We start from the raw sequence: 17,413 nt of genomic DNA on the forward strand, positions 1-17,413 counted from the left end.
GTCGTGATTGATGAGGTTCAACATAAAGTTCAGTGCGATGCTGTGTTCATACCCACTGACGCATGAGTCGTCCTTCATGGTGCAATTTATTTGGCATTTGATTAGATGTACATCTACCTCAGAAAAACACAAGCCCCCCCCCTGCAAATGAAGCTAAGAAATAAAAGACAATGAAATGTAGCATTTGTCGTATTATACAAAAAACATTTCAAACCCAGTAAAATTAGTTCTCACACCAGCATAGTCTAGCACAGAAACTACAGTGTAAATGCAGCTGTTGGGGTCATGGGCAGGTTTTTGATGCAGATGTTAAACTATATGCAGGAGTCTTTGAACCTACTGTACAGGACAGACTGTTGAGCTATCAAAAGAAAAATCTCTTAGCATGCCAAAAAGATAAAAACATGCACCGCAGCTCCAAAAAAAAGTTTGAAAAATAAAACAAACTTGATGGAGAGAAAAAAAAAATCCAAACCAGAACACCATCTCCTATACACACACATGCAGACGCTACTTTTTTCCACAATTTGAGAATTTGTTTGTTGGATAATCCGCAGTGGATTGTCAATGCCAAAAAGAGAAAGAAAAAAAAGAAAAAGGAAAATGGGGAAATTAGCTTCAGCACAAAAAAATAAAGTTTTATACATACAGTACATTCAAACATGAGATACACAGAGTCATTCAGACACATTTACAGCTGGTTTTCTTGAGGCTCGTCAAAATAACGGTTTGAATGCTGGTGGTTGTGGGTGGACTCTGATCTAAACTTCCTCAGGCTTTGTAAAATTCATCCTTGAGTTAATCGAACGATTGTCGTCATAAAAGGGGTCTAACACGTTCCAGATATACAAGTTTACATGTTTCTTTTTATTAATTTTTTTTTTTTTTTTTACTGCGATCCCACTGAGAAACAAGGACGGTAACAGACCCATCAACACCAAACAGAAAAAAAAGACTTACAGCTCATCAGTGATCTTCATCATGAGCCAAAAACAACCTCAGTGACTGAGATAACAGATGTACTGCGTGAAGAACCACACACACAAACACATCGGGAATGGAGGGGCAGCATCCAAATGTGACAGTTAACAACTTTTCTTGCAAAAAAACCCCCAACAAAAAACCTGATTAAATTTAGGGATGAGCGTGCAAAACACTGAGCTTTGAATCACTAAACATGGTTCAGTTAGAAAATACACAATTAAGCTGCGAAGAAGTTGAAGATAAAGTAACAACAATGGGACCGTCTGCATGATTAAACCACTTCATGATTGGAACAGTTATCTTATATAAATTCATTTTTCTTCAAATTTAATGACGGGATATCATCCCTAATCTTCACACGTACTCTTGAAAAGCTTCATCGCTTCCGCTCACTCATCAGTGGGGAGTTCAGACTGCGTCTATCCCACAATAAAACAATTAAGATTACAGCCTGCAGTCATAAATTATCATCAAAAAAGAAACACAATGACAAACTCCGATATCATCAGTACCACAACATTCCTTGATACATAATGCCTTGTGTCAGCATTACCTAATAAAAACCCCTATAGCAGGAAACTAACCGTACTTTCTTGCAAAGTTAAACCTCTTAATTACAAAAATGTTGCTGCAAATATGCGCTATAAACCTGGAAGACAGCTTCATGTATCAGACTAATAAGAAATTGAGGGGACAGAAGATTCTTATGAGCGAGTAGAAATTGAGACCTGGGACATGCCGCGACAGACAAAGCTGATGAGAACATTATTGTAGCCTGAAGGAACGACAGATCAACACACGTAACGTCCGCTTGAACAACAGTAAGATGCAAACAAAAAACGCGCAAGAAACATTGGCTGGCTTCACTGTCCGTCTGTCATTCTCTGTCTTGTGCTGGACTGTGACACACAAGTATAACAAATTTGACCGGCACAGACCTGAGGGGGTATTTACATCAGGACTCCTCGAACAATCAGGCCAACTCTGAGATGTTTCAGAAGCTTTGCTCAGTCGAAGCTTAAAGTAAAAGTGCAGCCTCAATGTAGTGTTTTTTTTTTTTCCTCTGTACAGAAACGATCCTCTCTGCTCCCACAGATGCCAGTGTTTTAAAAAAACAACACTCAGAAGGCCAACTGCAGGAGTCTTCAGAAAGAGGGCATCCTCGCGCCTCAAAGAAAAGACCGCTTCTGTCTTTACAAACTTTAACTCTCCTCCCTGCAGTCAGCATTTTGATAAATAACACCACGGTCTGCTGCATCCTCTCCTCGGTGCAGAACGCACTTCATGACCTTCCTTCAACCAGCAGGTAATGTCCGGATGCAGCTCCCTGCCGTCCGTCCACAGTCCTATACCACGGTGCTGAGGGAGGTGCAGTCTGTGGGCATTGAAGCAGGGGCGTGGCCATCTGTAGGGGTGTCGGGCCCCACCAGGAGGGTGCTGCTATCTATGGAGTCCTCCCTCTCCTGAGAGGACGGTGCAGAGTCTGGCACGGGAACAGAGGCGTGGGGAATATCTGCCTGCAGCCCGTCTCCCATGGCGTTCATTTGGCTTGGCACCATGGAAACCCCACTGTGTCCTGCAGGTGACAACAAAGAGAGGAAATTAAGACAAGGGCTTAACGCTAAACATGATGACACGAGTAACTGGATTTGCTCCTACCAAGGTCCACATAGAGGAGGCTGTCTGGGTTGATGGAGGCTTCGTACGGAGGAGGGGGGTCGTCTGGATGCTGGATGTCGGGGTATTTGTAGGCTGCGTACGGCGGAGGAGGCTCTTGGAAATGGAAAGCGCCTCCCTCTCCATCATCGGACAGATGTAGTGGAGTAAGGCCGGTACCAAAGGCATCGGGACCATAGTCAAAACCTGGGACTCGTCTTCCAAGGTTGAAGTGGTGCACTGAGCCAATAAAAACAGACAGAAACCGAGGATGATGTGAAAATACTGCACTTACTATACAGCCTCAGAATAAGCCTTTAATACATTTAAAGCACAAATTAAATTAGCCAGAAAAAGGAGAGGGTTTATGTGTCAGAATTATTATAGATTTTGTTTCGAAAAGATGTTTCACTCAATATTCTTGAGCTGTAAAAGGAGTCTGAAAATTTTTGCTTAAATAAGCGGTGACTGTTAACACCACTAATCTTTTTTTGAATTAAAAATTTCTTTGAGAAAAAAAAATACATTAATTTAAGCTTTTCGTATTGGAGCAATTGGAGTGTTAATATTCCCAGTATGATCATCTTAATCATACATGGTCTTACACAGTCCGAAATTTAACTTACATTAAAAGGCAACATTAATATTGATTAGAGAGTGGTGTGTGTGTGTGTGTGTGTGTGTGTGTGTGTGTGTGTGTGTGTGCAATTGTCCAATGGGCTTAGCACTCACAGTTTCCTCCAATCAGAGTTTCGATGCGTTCACGTCTCCGCTGACGGAGTCTGTGCACCATGAAGAGCAGCAGAGAGAGGATGAGGAAGGACGAGATACAGCTGACGATCAGTCTCATTCCACTGGCCATCGAGTCGAACAGGCTGTTTCCATCTGAGGGAAAAAAAAAAGAAAAACGACAAAACAAGAGTATCGCACGCTGCAAGCTCACTTGGTCTCCGGAGCTTGTTTACCTCTGAAAGGAATTCTGCATTTTTTTTATGTATGAAGATTAAACAATTTAGAAACAAAATCATACAAGACATTTCGTGTCCTGAGTATATGAGAAATTGTAGTAAAGTAAATAAAGTAGATAATAGATGTCAGCTCCCTTCTAGATTATTCTTTTAAAAATTAATTTAACAAATCTTTGAAATATTTTTTGTTGCATATTTCTTGCACACATCTAAAACAAAATCAGTAAGAGCCAGCAAGAAATTCCCACATGTTGCAATAAATCAGATCCTGTAGATTAGTGAGAAGCTCCACTTTGTGTAGACAAATAATTACTTGTGGTTTCTCTGCAGCAACTAACACCAATACTCTGTTAATGAGGCAGTACCTGGGTCAAGGCAGGTGAACTTGCAGCACTCTTTGGGATCCTTGCGGAAGTGCTGGCAGCCCTGTGGACGTTCACACAGCGCAGCCACGCACATCTCAGGCTCGCCGTCATGACACGTGCAGCTCAGACATGGGTCATCCCCCTTAGGAGTGAAGTAGTAGCCCTCGTTCACGACGTTGTCTTTTATATCTACACACGTTTGCCCTGTTGGGGAAATAAAACATCAAGAAATAGTCCAAAATAAAAATATATGACTGCTATTTTTTTCTTTTTCATCAGAGATCCACATACTCCTCTTGCAGAGGAAGGGGAACTTCTTGTAGCAGTTCTCAGCGTGCCAGCTGTGCAGGCCTCGCTCATTCATGCTTTTGATCTGAAAACGCTGCAGCTGGGCACAGAAGACGTTGTCCTGGGTGGGAGACGCCTCCCCAAAATTGGTCAGACCCTCAGGTGGTAGAAAGACCTGCATCGACCCTGTTGAGGAACAGAAAAACATCATGCCATGCAACAAAAACATCATGCATTACAACAATCAAGGGACAGAACAGTAGCTGGCTTTTGAGAGCAGATGAAGCTACGCACCTTTGTATGCCACCTCCCAGCGGCCCTCTAGGGAGTGGTTCTGATTGGTGATCACATACTGGTAACCCACCCAGAACCTTGAAAACAAACAAAAACGGTGAATTACTACAATGTTCAGATTTACTGTGTCAAATGGTCCATTTCAGGGTTTATGCATAAGCCAGTATTGAACACATTCAACTGCCACTATTGGCCACTAGATGGCCTGCAACCAATGACAGAGCACCATCACTCCTCCACCTCTGCTGGAACATGCAGATACTTTATATTTTTGCATAAAAACTAAATAAGACAAATCAACCAAGGGCAAAAGATAATTGTTAGATTTGTCTAACTTTAGTTAGTTAGTTTACATTTCTGTTAGTTCAGAAATTGCAAACTATACAGGAACATAAGCCCTTCAGACTAATGATACATTATTTCAGTGAAAACTCACTTGCACTGGTCTCTGCGCTCACAGACTTTTTCATCAAAATCCACCTCAATCTTCAGTATGAACTGCAGCTCCTCGTTGGTAACAAAGGTAGCCAATGATCCGTTGACTTTCTGACAAGTATCCACGGCCTGCCAGTAGTTCTCGTTCCTCAGGTACACTTTGTAACAGCTGGCCGTCTTCTCGTAGTGGTGCCACCCACTGGGGCATTTCTCTGAGGAGGGAAAAGAAACGCTGTGGTTAATAAGGCTGCATACACATGGTGCAGCTTCATCAACAATATAATCAAGTACAATTAACAGGGGGAGTGAGGTGAGATGCTTACTGTTGAAGCGCACAGGCTGAGCCACACCGATGACATCTTCTACCTGGTCATAGCCGTTGCCGAAACGAAACCTCTCCTCCTTAATAGCTGTAAAAAAAAAAAAAAAAAAAAAGAAAAGAAAGAAAAAACGGTCAACAAGTGTGGACAGGTTTTATCCTACTTGTTTTTGTATTTTTAAACAGGAATTGGTCTATGTTGTGCAACCTGTTGAAATGAACCGACCATAAATCATGTGTGTGCAAAGTCATTTTTTTCATAGATCATGAGTTATGTATTCATAAATGTACACAGACTGTATGGACTAATGCTGGTATTCCTCCAAGTACACTTCTCCTCTTGCTTTTATTTAATTTATGTGCTCAGGATCAACATTTCTTCCTGCGTTGAAGTTCATTACTTCTGTCCTAGATTTTGAAACGTGTCTAAACAACAACCTTTAACTCACAAAATATCAAGGAAGTTGATACAGATTGAGGAAGATAAAAGCAGAACCAAAAACTTCCTTTGTTAACATTAAAGTAGAGCAGATTGTATCATCTTGTAAGTAACATTAGATGTTTTTACAGCGATTTAAACCTATAATCAAAGGCCAGCATTTTCTGTGTAGAGCAAAATCTAGACTTTATTTTCAGGAGACTGAAATCTGATTGCTGTCAGGATGAAAAATGTCCACTCCAACCTTTATTATCACATCTAAACTGTTGTGCAATAGCAAAAAGCAAGTTTAAAGAATTCCTTTATGTCACAGCAATCAATGTATATTGAGACTCTTACTTTACTAGCTGTCCATAATCACTTTGGTTCATGTTTTGTATTATTTGTTAAATGCTGCTTGCTAGTTTCCAGATAACTTTTCTATCTTTTCTTGTTTATAAGCGACTGTGTAGATGAAACACCAGTAATATATTCAGATCTAATAGTCTGAATATACTCCATACATAATGGCGACAATCAGAACAGCTGCATATAAAACTGACTTGTACCATTTTGTCAGTGAAATACAAAAAGGACAAGGAGCATGCTGATATCTATTATTACTTGTGCAGAACTGCCTGGTAATCATTAACAGGTGATTATTCAGGTAACACTGTAGGCTGATTAACTAAAATAAACGTAGTGTTTTCTTGACATTATAACCAGACAGAGGAGAGAAAAAGCAGGAATAACACGTCATTATTATTATTACTACTGCACTGTTATGGGACTCTCTTTTGCTTTGAATTATTAAGGAAGAAAGAGCAAGTCAGTCCTGAAAACAAAGACAAACTGAAAAGTGTTGAAATTTTAAGAATCTATAAAAACTTAAAAGCTTATAAATTCTTTATATTTGTCATTTCGACTTTTCTCTCTTCATCTGTAGACAATACTGTTCATGCAACTGGTTTTACTTTTCTACAGTCTGCAATAAGCTTGTTGTTGCTCGCTTCATTTATATAACACCTTTTCCTCTTTGACCTGCATTGAAGTTATAAGGTTGAACAGTTTCCGCTGGTATTAGTCTAGCTGGGTTTAGTGTGAAGGATTGCTCCACCTCGCCATGTTATTCAATAAAGAGCTAATCCCAAACAAGAACATTGATTTCCATGCGTGCTGTTGATTTAGCAGACAATAAGCCCTCACTGAGGCATGTGTGAGCATTGTTTGGGTTTTTCTTGACTTCCTCTATGAAAGTACAGCTACTCAGCACGTAGGGAATGTGTACATTATGTTCTGGGACAAGCCCTTTTAACATTTAATCAGTGGGAGTGACTAGTATTGATTTAGATTCAAGTCACAAGGTCACAAACTTAAATGTTCATTTAGATATCTGTAGGACAATTCCACATGTAGAAATTTTATTTCAAGATATCTTCATTTTAATATCACTAATCCTTTTTCACTAGTTTCAAGTTTGATTTCACATTTATATGAACAATTGCATTCCTGATATGTCTGACACATCAGCAAACCGTTTTAGATACTTTGGTGTCATGTCAATAACATATCATAAAGCCCTTGGTTGACTTTTAAACAGGCTACATCTGCCTCATGCATATTTAACACATGCTAATAACTTCATTGAAGATATCTACAATGACATTTTGACCTTATTTTGATCTAAAGTCCAATTCTGACTAGTTATAAAATGAAAAAGAAAATAAATTTTCAGTAAAAAAAAAATAAAAAAAAAAAAAAGGATTTTCAGCAGTCATAGGAACCCTGAATGTAAATATCCACCATAGCTATTATAATTTAATATTAATTTTAAAAAATGGCTTGCAGTAGATGTTCAGATGCTCAATTGATAATAATCCGCAGATTTGCTTCTGTTCTGAACATGCAGAATATTCTGTTTATGCATTTTTATAAGTACCTTAAAGAAAATAAATAATCTCATAACAAACAAATTCCTGCTTTTATTGCCTCTTCTAAAAATGTGCTTTTATTGAGGAATGAATGGAGTCCAGTGTTAAAATCTCCATCAGTAAACAGTGTTGTTGGCAGGCCTACAGCGTTAACTCAAAAGCACGCACAACTATTGCTGTGTGGAGGTCACATGCTGAACTCAATCCTTTCAATAATTCCTATTATGCGGTCAGAGATCTGGGGATAAGGTCTCTCTGGATTTAGGAGGGAAAAACAATAGGATTTCGGTCAAAGGCTTAGCACTGAAACATCTATGCAGACAGTGTTGAAGAGATCAACGAGCAGTAAACAAAACAGAGACACATGTGCAGCCACTCAGAGTTTAACTCTGCCTCCCCCTGCCATCTGACGCTGTCAGTTCAGAGCTGCTGGTCCTGAATTTTGATTCTCTGTGCTGGATTAGGAGGACTTTTTGTACCTGCAGACTTAAAACGATGTCTGAGCTACTTCATAAAAGAATCCCAGCTGGATTGAACTGTGTCTGAGGTTTAAAACACAACAAATGTTACTGGGTCTTTCTTCAGTTCAGTCAGGGATGCATTTTGCGCTCAAACTACTCCTGCTCATGTGGTCCCTGTGCTTCACTGAACATCTCTAGATGTCGCTTCATTAGATCCCAGTGCCTCCTTATATCATTCTGGGAGGATTCACACCTGTATTTAGAGCCATCCAGCTGTGATCAGATCGTCCAAGTGTGAAAAGGTCCCGGGTGTTGCTATTCTTTCCAGAAATCAATCATGTTATGGGTGTTAGGTAACAGTGTGGGTGTAAAAGGGCTTAAGTGAGCTATACTCACGGGGACAGTCCATCTCGTCACTCTTGTCCTCACATGCTGTCCAGCCGTCACACTGCCAGGACATTGGGATACATTGCATCTTCCCACTGCGGCAGGCAAACTGCCCAGGGCTGCAGCGCTGCTCTGAAATACAAAAAGAGAGTTTGTGTGGTCAAACCTGCACGTGACTGAGCCATTTCCAAACAAGAGAAACCCATTTAATGTCACAGTCCGGCAGAGGACTGAATGAGGCCACGTGAGCTTTTAATGGTAGCTGATAAAATAGGAGATCCTAGATGGTAATGGGGTAAAATTTTATAACATACGCAGATACTCAATGTTCTTCCTTTGCGACTGGGGGCAAAACTGAGAAAATCACAGTCAAATAAGATCAGCACCATCACTGCACCAGTGGGATGAACTTGCTCAGCAGTATTACACACAATTCCTGTCAGCATGTTAGCCCACTCAACAATTCAATATACTGAGACAGCAAAGGAGGACATAAAAGATAATTGGTAAAAACTTAAGCCGCATTTCTACTGCATTGTTTGGCTCAACTTAACTAACTTTTAGTACAAGGTGCTGTTCTCAATTCCGTTGTCCTCTGCAGATAGTACGCCCTCATAGCTACGCTACGTGAAATACCGGTGGCAACATCTTCAGCTCAACATTTACTGGATCCTTTTAATTGGAAAAAAATTGAGCTGGACCAATACAGGATTTTTAGATCGATTTTCAGCTGGAGACAATGCCGTAACGGCCACAAGTTGAAGATGTTGAATTATGAGTAGAGCCGTGCCGTACAATGCAGTAGAAACTCATTAGAAAACAAATCCCTGCAAAGAAAATCCACAGCTGTTGGTAACAGAATATGTTTATAATAATCTAGAAACCTAGAAATGTGAATTCACCAATCAGATCACTGAAAGTAAAACAATGGGACTTTTTAAAATAACAGTTCAGTTATAAGGGCAACTGGAAAGACATCCCCTTAGACCTGCAGGAGATTCACAGTTAGCTTCTTTTGTTTTTCTGTTAAAACCCTTCAGCAACACAGTCTGTGCAAAGTGGGTCTCCACACCATGTCCAATTAAGAGATTCCTCCGTCTTCCTCAAACGCAAACATAACTACTAGGTCTAGAGCCTTTATTAGCTACTCCAAAAATAACATTTAATAAATAAGGGGTTTCCTCACAAACTCAAAGACATTAAGATAATAAAACAAAGGTGTTTTTTTAGGCTTAATACCTTTTAAAGGGAGAATTCTTATTACCATCTCAAAATATTTATATATGGCTCAATCTGAAGAAGCTGCTAACATCTAACAAAACAGCCACTACACTTAGAATATACTGCGTGCTTACCTGACAATAATCTTGCCAGAGTTAGCCGCGGACCTGAAACAAATAGAAACAATAGAGTGACTATCCTGTATGTCAATGTGTTGACTTTTAGGGGACAATATTCATCCTGTTTGTGTTGGTCATTATGTTGTCTAAAAGGATATCTATTATTTATACTGTGAACACTTCTGTTGCATTTGCCAGTGCTCAGTGATTTCCCCAGTTGGTTGCCCAGTAGAGGGTAGCTTCATTGCACCATCTGTTCTTGGATACAGGTGGTTATGTTTACCTACAACAAAGCTGGACCACCCACTCACCTGACAAAAATGGCAACACTATTTTTGCTTAGAAAAAAAAGAAGCTCAGAGCTATTTCAAGTGACTATTGTTTCATCTGTGTACCAACCAGCCCAGGTGACATTAACAAACACAGACCAGGCTTTCAGCTTTGATGATCCCAGAGGGAAACAACCTACACTCTGCTTTAACACAGTGATTAAGCCTGCCTTTATTTTGTACCAGACTTCTGACTGATGCACAAATTAATCATTAGCCTGAAATAAAAGATAAACGTGGGCGTGTGGCTTGGATATGCACTTCAAAATTCAAATGACAATGGATTGTTATAGTTTAAAGCTGATGTAATTAAAAGTTTTCCCACTGTCTCCAATCATAGTGCAGCCTCAACAATAGCTTTGTTTTCAGAGAGTTTTCAGAGCTTCTCCCTGAAAACAGACCTTCAAAAAACGTGATAATCATATCTTCAAAAACAGTCTCACATTACACCGGATGTAACCTTGTCATGTTCTATTGAAACAGAAGGTTGCAAACCTTGCTTTATTGGGTCAAACTGAACAACATCCTGCTTACTGTATGGCTTAGATGTAGCTAAGCGGAGCAAGATAAATAAATAAGCATTGTTTTTAACCCCGTTTTCACTTTCCTAACATATAGACCAGTGTAGTGGTACTGTGAGCGACCTGTTTTTCAAAAATTGCGCATGTTTGCATTTTTATGGTTCGAAAAACTTTTTTTTTTTCATAATGCCTGTGGCTGTTGCAAGTCCAGTCACCCCTCTGTCTGAGATGCTGCATTTTAGTGCCTGCCTCTTCAAGTACCCTCCAAAATATGTCCAGTCTGCTCTGATTGGTTAGCATTCCCAGGTCTTCTGCATCTGTTAAAAATCATCAATAAAAGCTCGTGTGTGTAATACCATTACATTACAGTGATGTGTCTGGAGCATGACCATATTTAGAAACCTGGCAAGGACTGACGTCAGTTCAAACCTGTTGGAAACATTACATTTTTGTTCACAGTGATCCCTTCACATTATTTGACACGTTGGCCACATTTAGCATGTATATCAAACACTGTACTATTATAGATATATATAAAAAAGATAAAGAAAAGCACAATAGGTCCACTTTAAATAAGATCAGTGTTGAAAACAAAAAAGTCAACCGGTCCTTTAAAGGCTGACCTAATACAGATCGCCTTCACTCTGCCTCAAAGGTGTCTAACATGGCGACATCACCTTGTCTTAGTTAATACTAAGTGGATTGAGATGCATTACAGGCCCATCTTAGTCTGCTGGGACTAAACGCATTATCATCGATCCCTGAATATGTGTCAAATTGATGGATAACATTGGAGACCATATATCCCAAATGTGATGTTAATAATGAATGCATATATGTACACAGAATAAAAGACTAGGTAAAAATGCTTATGGCTTCAAAAGATGACAGTTAATCTAATTTTAAGAGCCTTGTGGGATATTATAAAAATATGAAAACATAATAGTCTTTAACTCACACCGTATACACACTATTTTATGCTATTCTTCAAACACCTTTAGGTGCAGGGTGATGTAACTTATCCTCCGACAGTCAAGGGCTTCTACTTTTTTTCAGCAATTCATATTGTATTAAGATATTAAATAGATTTGCTTTTTGTTTTTAACAAGATTGTTGCATTGCTATGTTAGCTTACCGGGAGGCTAGCACGCAAAACAAAACCCAAACCCAGCTGGGGATTGTTTATCTAAGACGTAGCTGACTCTTTTTCAGCTGTATCTGCATGTGCTCATGACTAGAAAATAAACGTCTGGTTTGTGCTTTCTGGTGCCTGTGGTTTGAATAAAGACTTGCTGCTTGCACAGATCAGTGTTCCTTCTTTCTGTGCCTTTTCTGGTAACTGCTGCTGGGAAATTCATAAGAGTAGAATGTATTCAGACATTGGTAGCCTACTGTGTTAGGTTATCAGATATCACATGTTGAAGGCACAGCTTAGGCATCTTCAAATTAAAATATGGCCTCTATCTAGAACGGCTTCAAGTTGAAGTGCACTCCCCTCATCATTATCTGAACTTCCTCTTGATAGGGATGGAGTGTCTGAATCTGCTGTGGTTAACAACTGCCTGAAAGCTCATCTTTCCCTTCCTGTTTGGGAGGGATTCCAGAAAGTGGTTTTGCTGCCCACATTGGATGAGTAGGTTTATCTCATTTTGAGACAGGCAAGAAGAAGAGGATGGGTCATAATTTACCACAACATGCCTGATGCAAGGTAGAGCACATGCTTGACATACATGCACACACACATATTGTATCTCACTGCTGTAATGCATTTGCCTGAATCACCGTATTAATGACTGATTCATGACAAGTGGAGCAGCTCTGAAGGCCATGTGCAGGCAGGATAAATATCATATCTTATTGAGGCCATTTATCTCACAAGCTTTGGATTTTGTGAAGTCAAGTCTACAAATGAGTGAACACTGGCTACCCTGAGACAAGTGAGCCTCTGCATCTCTTACATAACCAACAGGAAAATACAATAAAGACTATGAGACTGCCCCAACTCAGTCCCACTAAAATATAATGGCACAGTGAACTGGCCTTGTACACAGCACACTGCATCATCTCTGGCTTCTGATGATTCACATCAACACTGAGGCTCACTGTTAAAAGCAGTGAGTGGGTACAGGCATTCATTTCTTTCTTTCTTTCTTTATACCACTTCACATTTAAAACCAATATATTATCTTAAAACTGTGTGGATGAACGCATTTTGGGGACAAATGCCTTCAAAAATACAGCTATTTGTTTTGCAAATCATTTGGTAGCCAACATAACAAAAAGCAGTTTTGGGGCATGGAATGAATATGATTATTTCACTGAAAAAGGATTGACACTTGAACTTCTTTTTAGTACTAAAATGCCACAGAGTTGCTCTTAAATACAGAGCACAACACTGAGGTTTACCATAGAAGGATAAAATGCTAATACTGATCATTTCTAGTCACTTAGGGCTGAAAATGAGCACCGACCACCAGCCAAATGCAGGTAAAATATGCCAGGAGTGTTGCAGTTTCATTAACCAGCCAAAAAAACCATGGGTAATCTATTAAGTCGCTGGTAGATTTTGGAATCAACCAGCCGAAGTGGCAGGTGGACAGAAAATTAATTTCCAACTCTGTTTTTAGTATTCCAGGGATAAAAGGTAGGATTTTTACTGACCTAGAGCATAACATAACCTTGATCTATCTGCAGGCAGCTGGTGGGATATCAGGTACAAGACTCTTGGGTTTCAAACATTTTGTCAGTCTGACTGAAATGTCTCTACCCTGTGACACGGTCAGTTGCCTCCTCTGACATTTTCATTTCCTCAACATACACAGGAAAGCAGCATGAGCAACATGTTTCAGGTATGAAGGTGAAAACGCCTTGTTCTTGAGCCAGAAATATATGGAAGGTCAGGGGCTACCTTGTACAACGTGTTTCCATCAACTGATCTGGAGCAAATAAACAGGACAGTAGTTTCATCTACAAGAGGAAAATGGTAAGGTTTTCAGGAGTTCTTTTCATCATTTAAACGGCTTCAATTTACTTCTATTGTCTTTCAAAAATGTAGCGATAAAGTCTCCTCTATTTGGCTCACTGCAAGTTAACTGTCACATGCAACCGCAGTTTCGTCAGTGAGCCATCAGGTGAACAAAATCATCTGACTGTCTGTTGATTGATGTTTGTCAAAAGTTATACTACAGCCAACTTTTTTGCGCAGAACAAATAGTGATAAAGCAGCTGTCAGTGTAACACAGATGGCACGCTCAGCCCCACAGACGATAAACAAAGTTCAGTGGACTAGTTGCTCAAATTGACGGCTGTGTAAATGCAAGCCAAGATTTCAGTCTCTGAGTGTCTGACATGTTCAGCCCAACCAGACTGAACTTTTACCTTTGCATTTGGCAGAAGGTTGGGAGCCACACAGGACAAATGGCCACAGCAATCAGCTGGACAATGTGTTTATGTGATCATATGACATGTGTCTCTCTGTGGTGTAGGATCAAACTGAAGCGACCACAGAACCTGCACATGTGCCAACAACCGAGCCACTGCACTGGCCTGTGTATGTGATCGTATCTATTTCCTTTTTTACATTGGTCACTTGCGCAATATTATGCAGAGTAATGTAGCATATGCATGAGCAAACAGATGCATTATTTGCATGTGAAACTAGCTTGGACTCTAAATTTCATACTAATTCTATTTTGAATTCAAAACATTTTCCTTTGGATGGAGAGTATATAAAGCCTAACTATGTTTAAAAAATGCTGTCTGGTTCACCAGCAGATATCCAGAGAAGTCTATAACGAAAGAGACAATAAGTGTCCATTTCATTTTAAGATGCATGCCGTGTACCTGGAGCAGGAGGCGATGCTGCCAGATTCTGAAAGACACTGTCAGATGGCTCAAGGCTTCCTGTATGACAGGAAAAGTGTTTCATGCTCACACATTTTTAAAATTGAAATATGTTCCAGTAAACTGGATTATTCTTAAGCTGAATGTCCAAGTTGTGTGGGCATCAAGGTTTTGGAAGCCTGCAGTTCATGTGCACCCGCGTGCTACAAAAACACACCCTCTGTGGCACAGCCTGTGCAAAATACGATAAAACAGATAGTCCCTCCTGTAGGAGGCTTGGCATGAAGGCCACACTATCCCCAAAACAACTAGGAGTGTTTTCAATCCTAGGCAATAAGTCTCATTCAAAAGCATTAAGCTCAAGGCTAAAACACTGACAACCGATAGCCTTAACTTTTCACCCTAGTTAAATTAAACAAAGCAGTGGTGTGTTCACTCTTTAACAGTAGAGTAAATAATAAATTCCCCTTTGAAAACATGAATAATCTCAGGTGATTACAATCTATGATTCATTGAAAATGAAACACAAAGAGCCTCCTAATAATATCAACTTTATATTTGCACAGAAATCAAACAGAAATGAACTCAAGCATGCAATGTTGAGTGTGCTATGTTTTCTGGGCACTCCTTTATATGAAGCCAAACAATAACCTGTTTATTCACAGCTTGAACGATACATTTCTTCAATCCACATGATTGTCAGAATCACAAGATTGGGCCTAAAGAAAACCACAAGATGCATTTATGATTGCTGCTTGAAGGGATTCAGGATAGGCTATGCACGTGTTTGCATTCACAGCACGAGTACAGGTTTCCAATCGAGAAAAATTAAGACATGAAATAATTTCCCTGTTTGGATAATAAAACACTGGCATTTTGTGACAGACATGACAACATGAAGAGGGATGTGTGTGTGCCAATACGGTATTGGAGGTGGATAGATTTTTTTTTTTTAAACTAGATGTTTGCTAATTAGGGGTCCATGGTTTTGTCTGCACAATGAGTTGCACACAGGCGACAAAAGCATGTTTAAAAATGTGTCATGACAATTACATTTACTGTGTAATTTATCCCTCATATATTAAACTGTGCTAAAAGGATGAGTCAATGAGAGGCAGCTTTGTGATGCAGGAGCATGAATCTCTGACATGCATTTCAAATTACAGCTTCACGTCTAAGCGGACAGAAACCAAGGGATGTAGGAGAGTGTAAACACAGCTAAGGTTAAATTGTTTACACGCCAGTTAAAAACATCCACCTTTTATAAAATACGAGCGAAGATAGATTTTAAGCCTTTGACAACATTTCCCAATAGAGCCGTATCAATAAGTGTCAAAAATAGCTTATGAAACCGAGACAACAGTCTATATGTGGGGGGAAAACAAATACGGTTTTTATTTAATATAATGAGGTTATGTGGACGGTATTACATTTTTATTTACTAGTTGTTTAATTATTTCCGACGGAGTTTTTACTTTGCCCACTTTTTTGTTAAATTTGATACACAGACGACAGTAAGGCGGACCTCCACGCCGTCCAGCCGTCGCACGGCAGCGGTTTAAAACACCACCTGAGTCCCCGGTTTATCCAGCAGGCCCTTCCGCCTGACCTGCCGCTTTCTACAGCTCTAATCTCTGATTCTCCTACTTCAGTGGCGAGCGCACGGGAATGTATGCAAAAGGAAAATAAAAAACAACAACTCTGAATTTATTTACCTGTCCGTGGTGGGTCCGTTAATGTGAGGACGAAGAGAAGAGAGAAGAGGACGAAACTGCTGCTGTCAGCCTTTGGCAACATTTATCCTCCATTCATAGTAACTCCTCTATCCAGAAATGTAAAAAATAGACCGAGGATCTGCACCGCCGCCGCCCTCTCCGGAGTTACAACGTTAAACGTTTAACACACTTTATACTCATTTTTATGCGCTCAAAGCGGCAGCTAACGAAGAAAAACAGCGTGTATAAAGCATATTCGCACCGCACAGCGACACAGATTGTGGTTAATCTGGCCGAGCTGCTAACGTTAGCTAACTGGCTCTACCGTTAACGTCCGTCCTCTCCTGCTGCTCGGTGTGGAGCGGCGCTGATCCAAGATGGCTGCGGCCTCCCATCACAACAATCCCAAACATTCAACACACAGGGGCGATCAGCTGGAGGAGCTGTCGGGGCGGAGTTTAGCCGCTTAAACCCAGTGTGACACACGATAACCAATGTGTATGTGTGCCCCCCGATGAGATTATGAGATGAAACCAAACCCAAAATATTATAACTGAGCGGATGGCAGCGACACACGGGCGGCGCTGGTGACTGGTGCAGTTTATCAGTGCGAGCTGCTGGCACTGGTCGGTGTGTTTTCAGCTGTATATCAGAAGACTTTGATTAAGTGTGATTGCGCTAATTAGAAAAGATAATTAGATGTAACAACATGGTTCACCTCAAGGTCACAAAATACGTGAACTCGTATCATTCATCACTCCAATTAAGTAGATTTATTCTGAAACCAAGTTATTTCACTCAAAGCAGTCATGAAATGAGATTTGCTTTTCATTTGGGATATATGAGAAACCTCTTTACTAAAAGTGCATAAATCTACATTCCATAATGTTATTAAATAATTACCTCTATTTCACGGTCTTCCTTCTCCTCTTGGGACACTCTGACCTGGCTGACCTTGTATGACTGCCCTTGGGTCAAACTCCAACACTGCAATTATCATAACAAGTCAGTGAGTCCATGTCTTTGAGGGAATGTTATGATGATTACTTTTGTTATCATATTGGAAAATACAGATTTAACAAATTAACCCAAAAGCAAATGTGAAAAAATTCTTAAAATCGTTCAAAGTTAGTTTTTCTTATTGTACAATACTAATCTT

At 40.0% G+C, this 17,413-nt stretch overlaps 1 protein-coding gene across 3 annotated transcripts; it reads right to left on the bottom strand.

Moving 5' to 3' along the window:
- Nucleotides 1-67: 67 nt before the first annotated feature.
- Nucleotides 68-16,654, bottom strand: dgcr2 (DiGeorge syndrome critical region gene 2). 3 transcript variants are annotated; one of them, XM_059357988.1, is made up of 11 exons: nt 16,255-16,654; nt 9,862-9,894; nt 8,516-8,638; nt 5,314-5,400; nt 4,992-5,202; nt 4,556-4,632; nt 4,265-4,447; nt 3,973-4,177; nt 3,373-3,521; nt 2,644-2,880; nt 68-2,560 (listed from the first exon to the last, which is right to left on the bottom strand). In XM_059357988.1, exons 1-11 carry the CDS (start codon nt 16,334-16,336, stop codon nt 2,331-2,333), a joined length of 1,617 nt encoding a protein of 538 aa, XP_059213971.1. In that variant the 5' UTR covers nt 16,337-16,654; the 3' UTR covers nt 68-2,330. The 3 variants fall into 3 exon arrangements, with proteins under 3 accessions (XP_059213971.1, XP_059213970.1, XP_059213972.1); XM_059357987.1 differs by having other exon boundaries at nt 3,373-3,525; nt 3,974-4,177; nt 16,255-16,653; XM_059357989.1 differs by lacking the exon at nt 9,862-9,894 and having other exon boundaries at nt 3,373-3,525; nt 3,974-4,177; nt 16,255-16,650.
- Nucleotides 16,655-17,413: the final 759 nt, after the last annotated feature.

The sequence above is a fragment of the Centropristis striata genome, chromosome 19 (genome assembly GCF_030273125.1).
Source record: "Centropristis striata isolate RG_2023a ecotype Rhode Island chromosome 19, C.striata_1.0, whole genome shotgun sequence".
Lineage (NCBI taxonomy): Eukaryota > Metazoa > Chordata > Actinopteri > Perciformes > Serranidae > Centropristis > Centropristis striata.

Excerpts from the sequence above, each read along its gene's own strand:
- dgcr2 (XM_059357987.1), bottom strand. The coding sequence starts at position 16,336 with ATGTTGCCAAAGGCTGACAGCAGCAGTTTCGTCCTCTTCTCTCTTCTC. Across the intron at positions 5,401-8,515 it reads TGACGAGATGGACTGTCCCC|CTATTAAGGAGGAGAGGTTT; the intron begins GTGAGTATAGCT and ends TTTTTTTTACAG. Across the intron at positions 2,881-3,372 it reads AACTCTGATTGGAGGAAACT|TGCACCACTTCAACCTTGGA; the intron begins GTGAGTGCTAAG and ends TTATTGGCTCAG.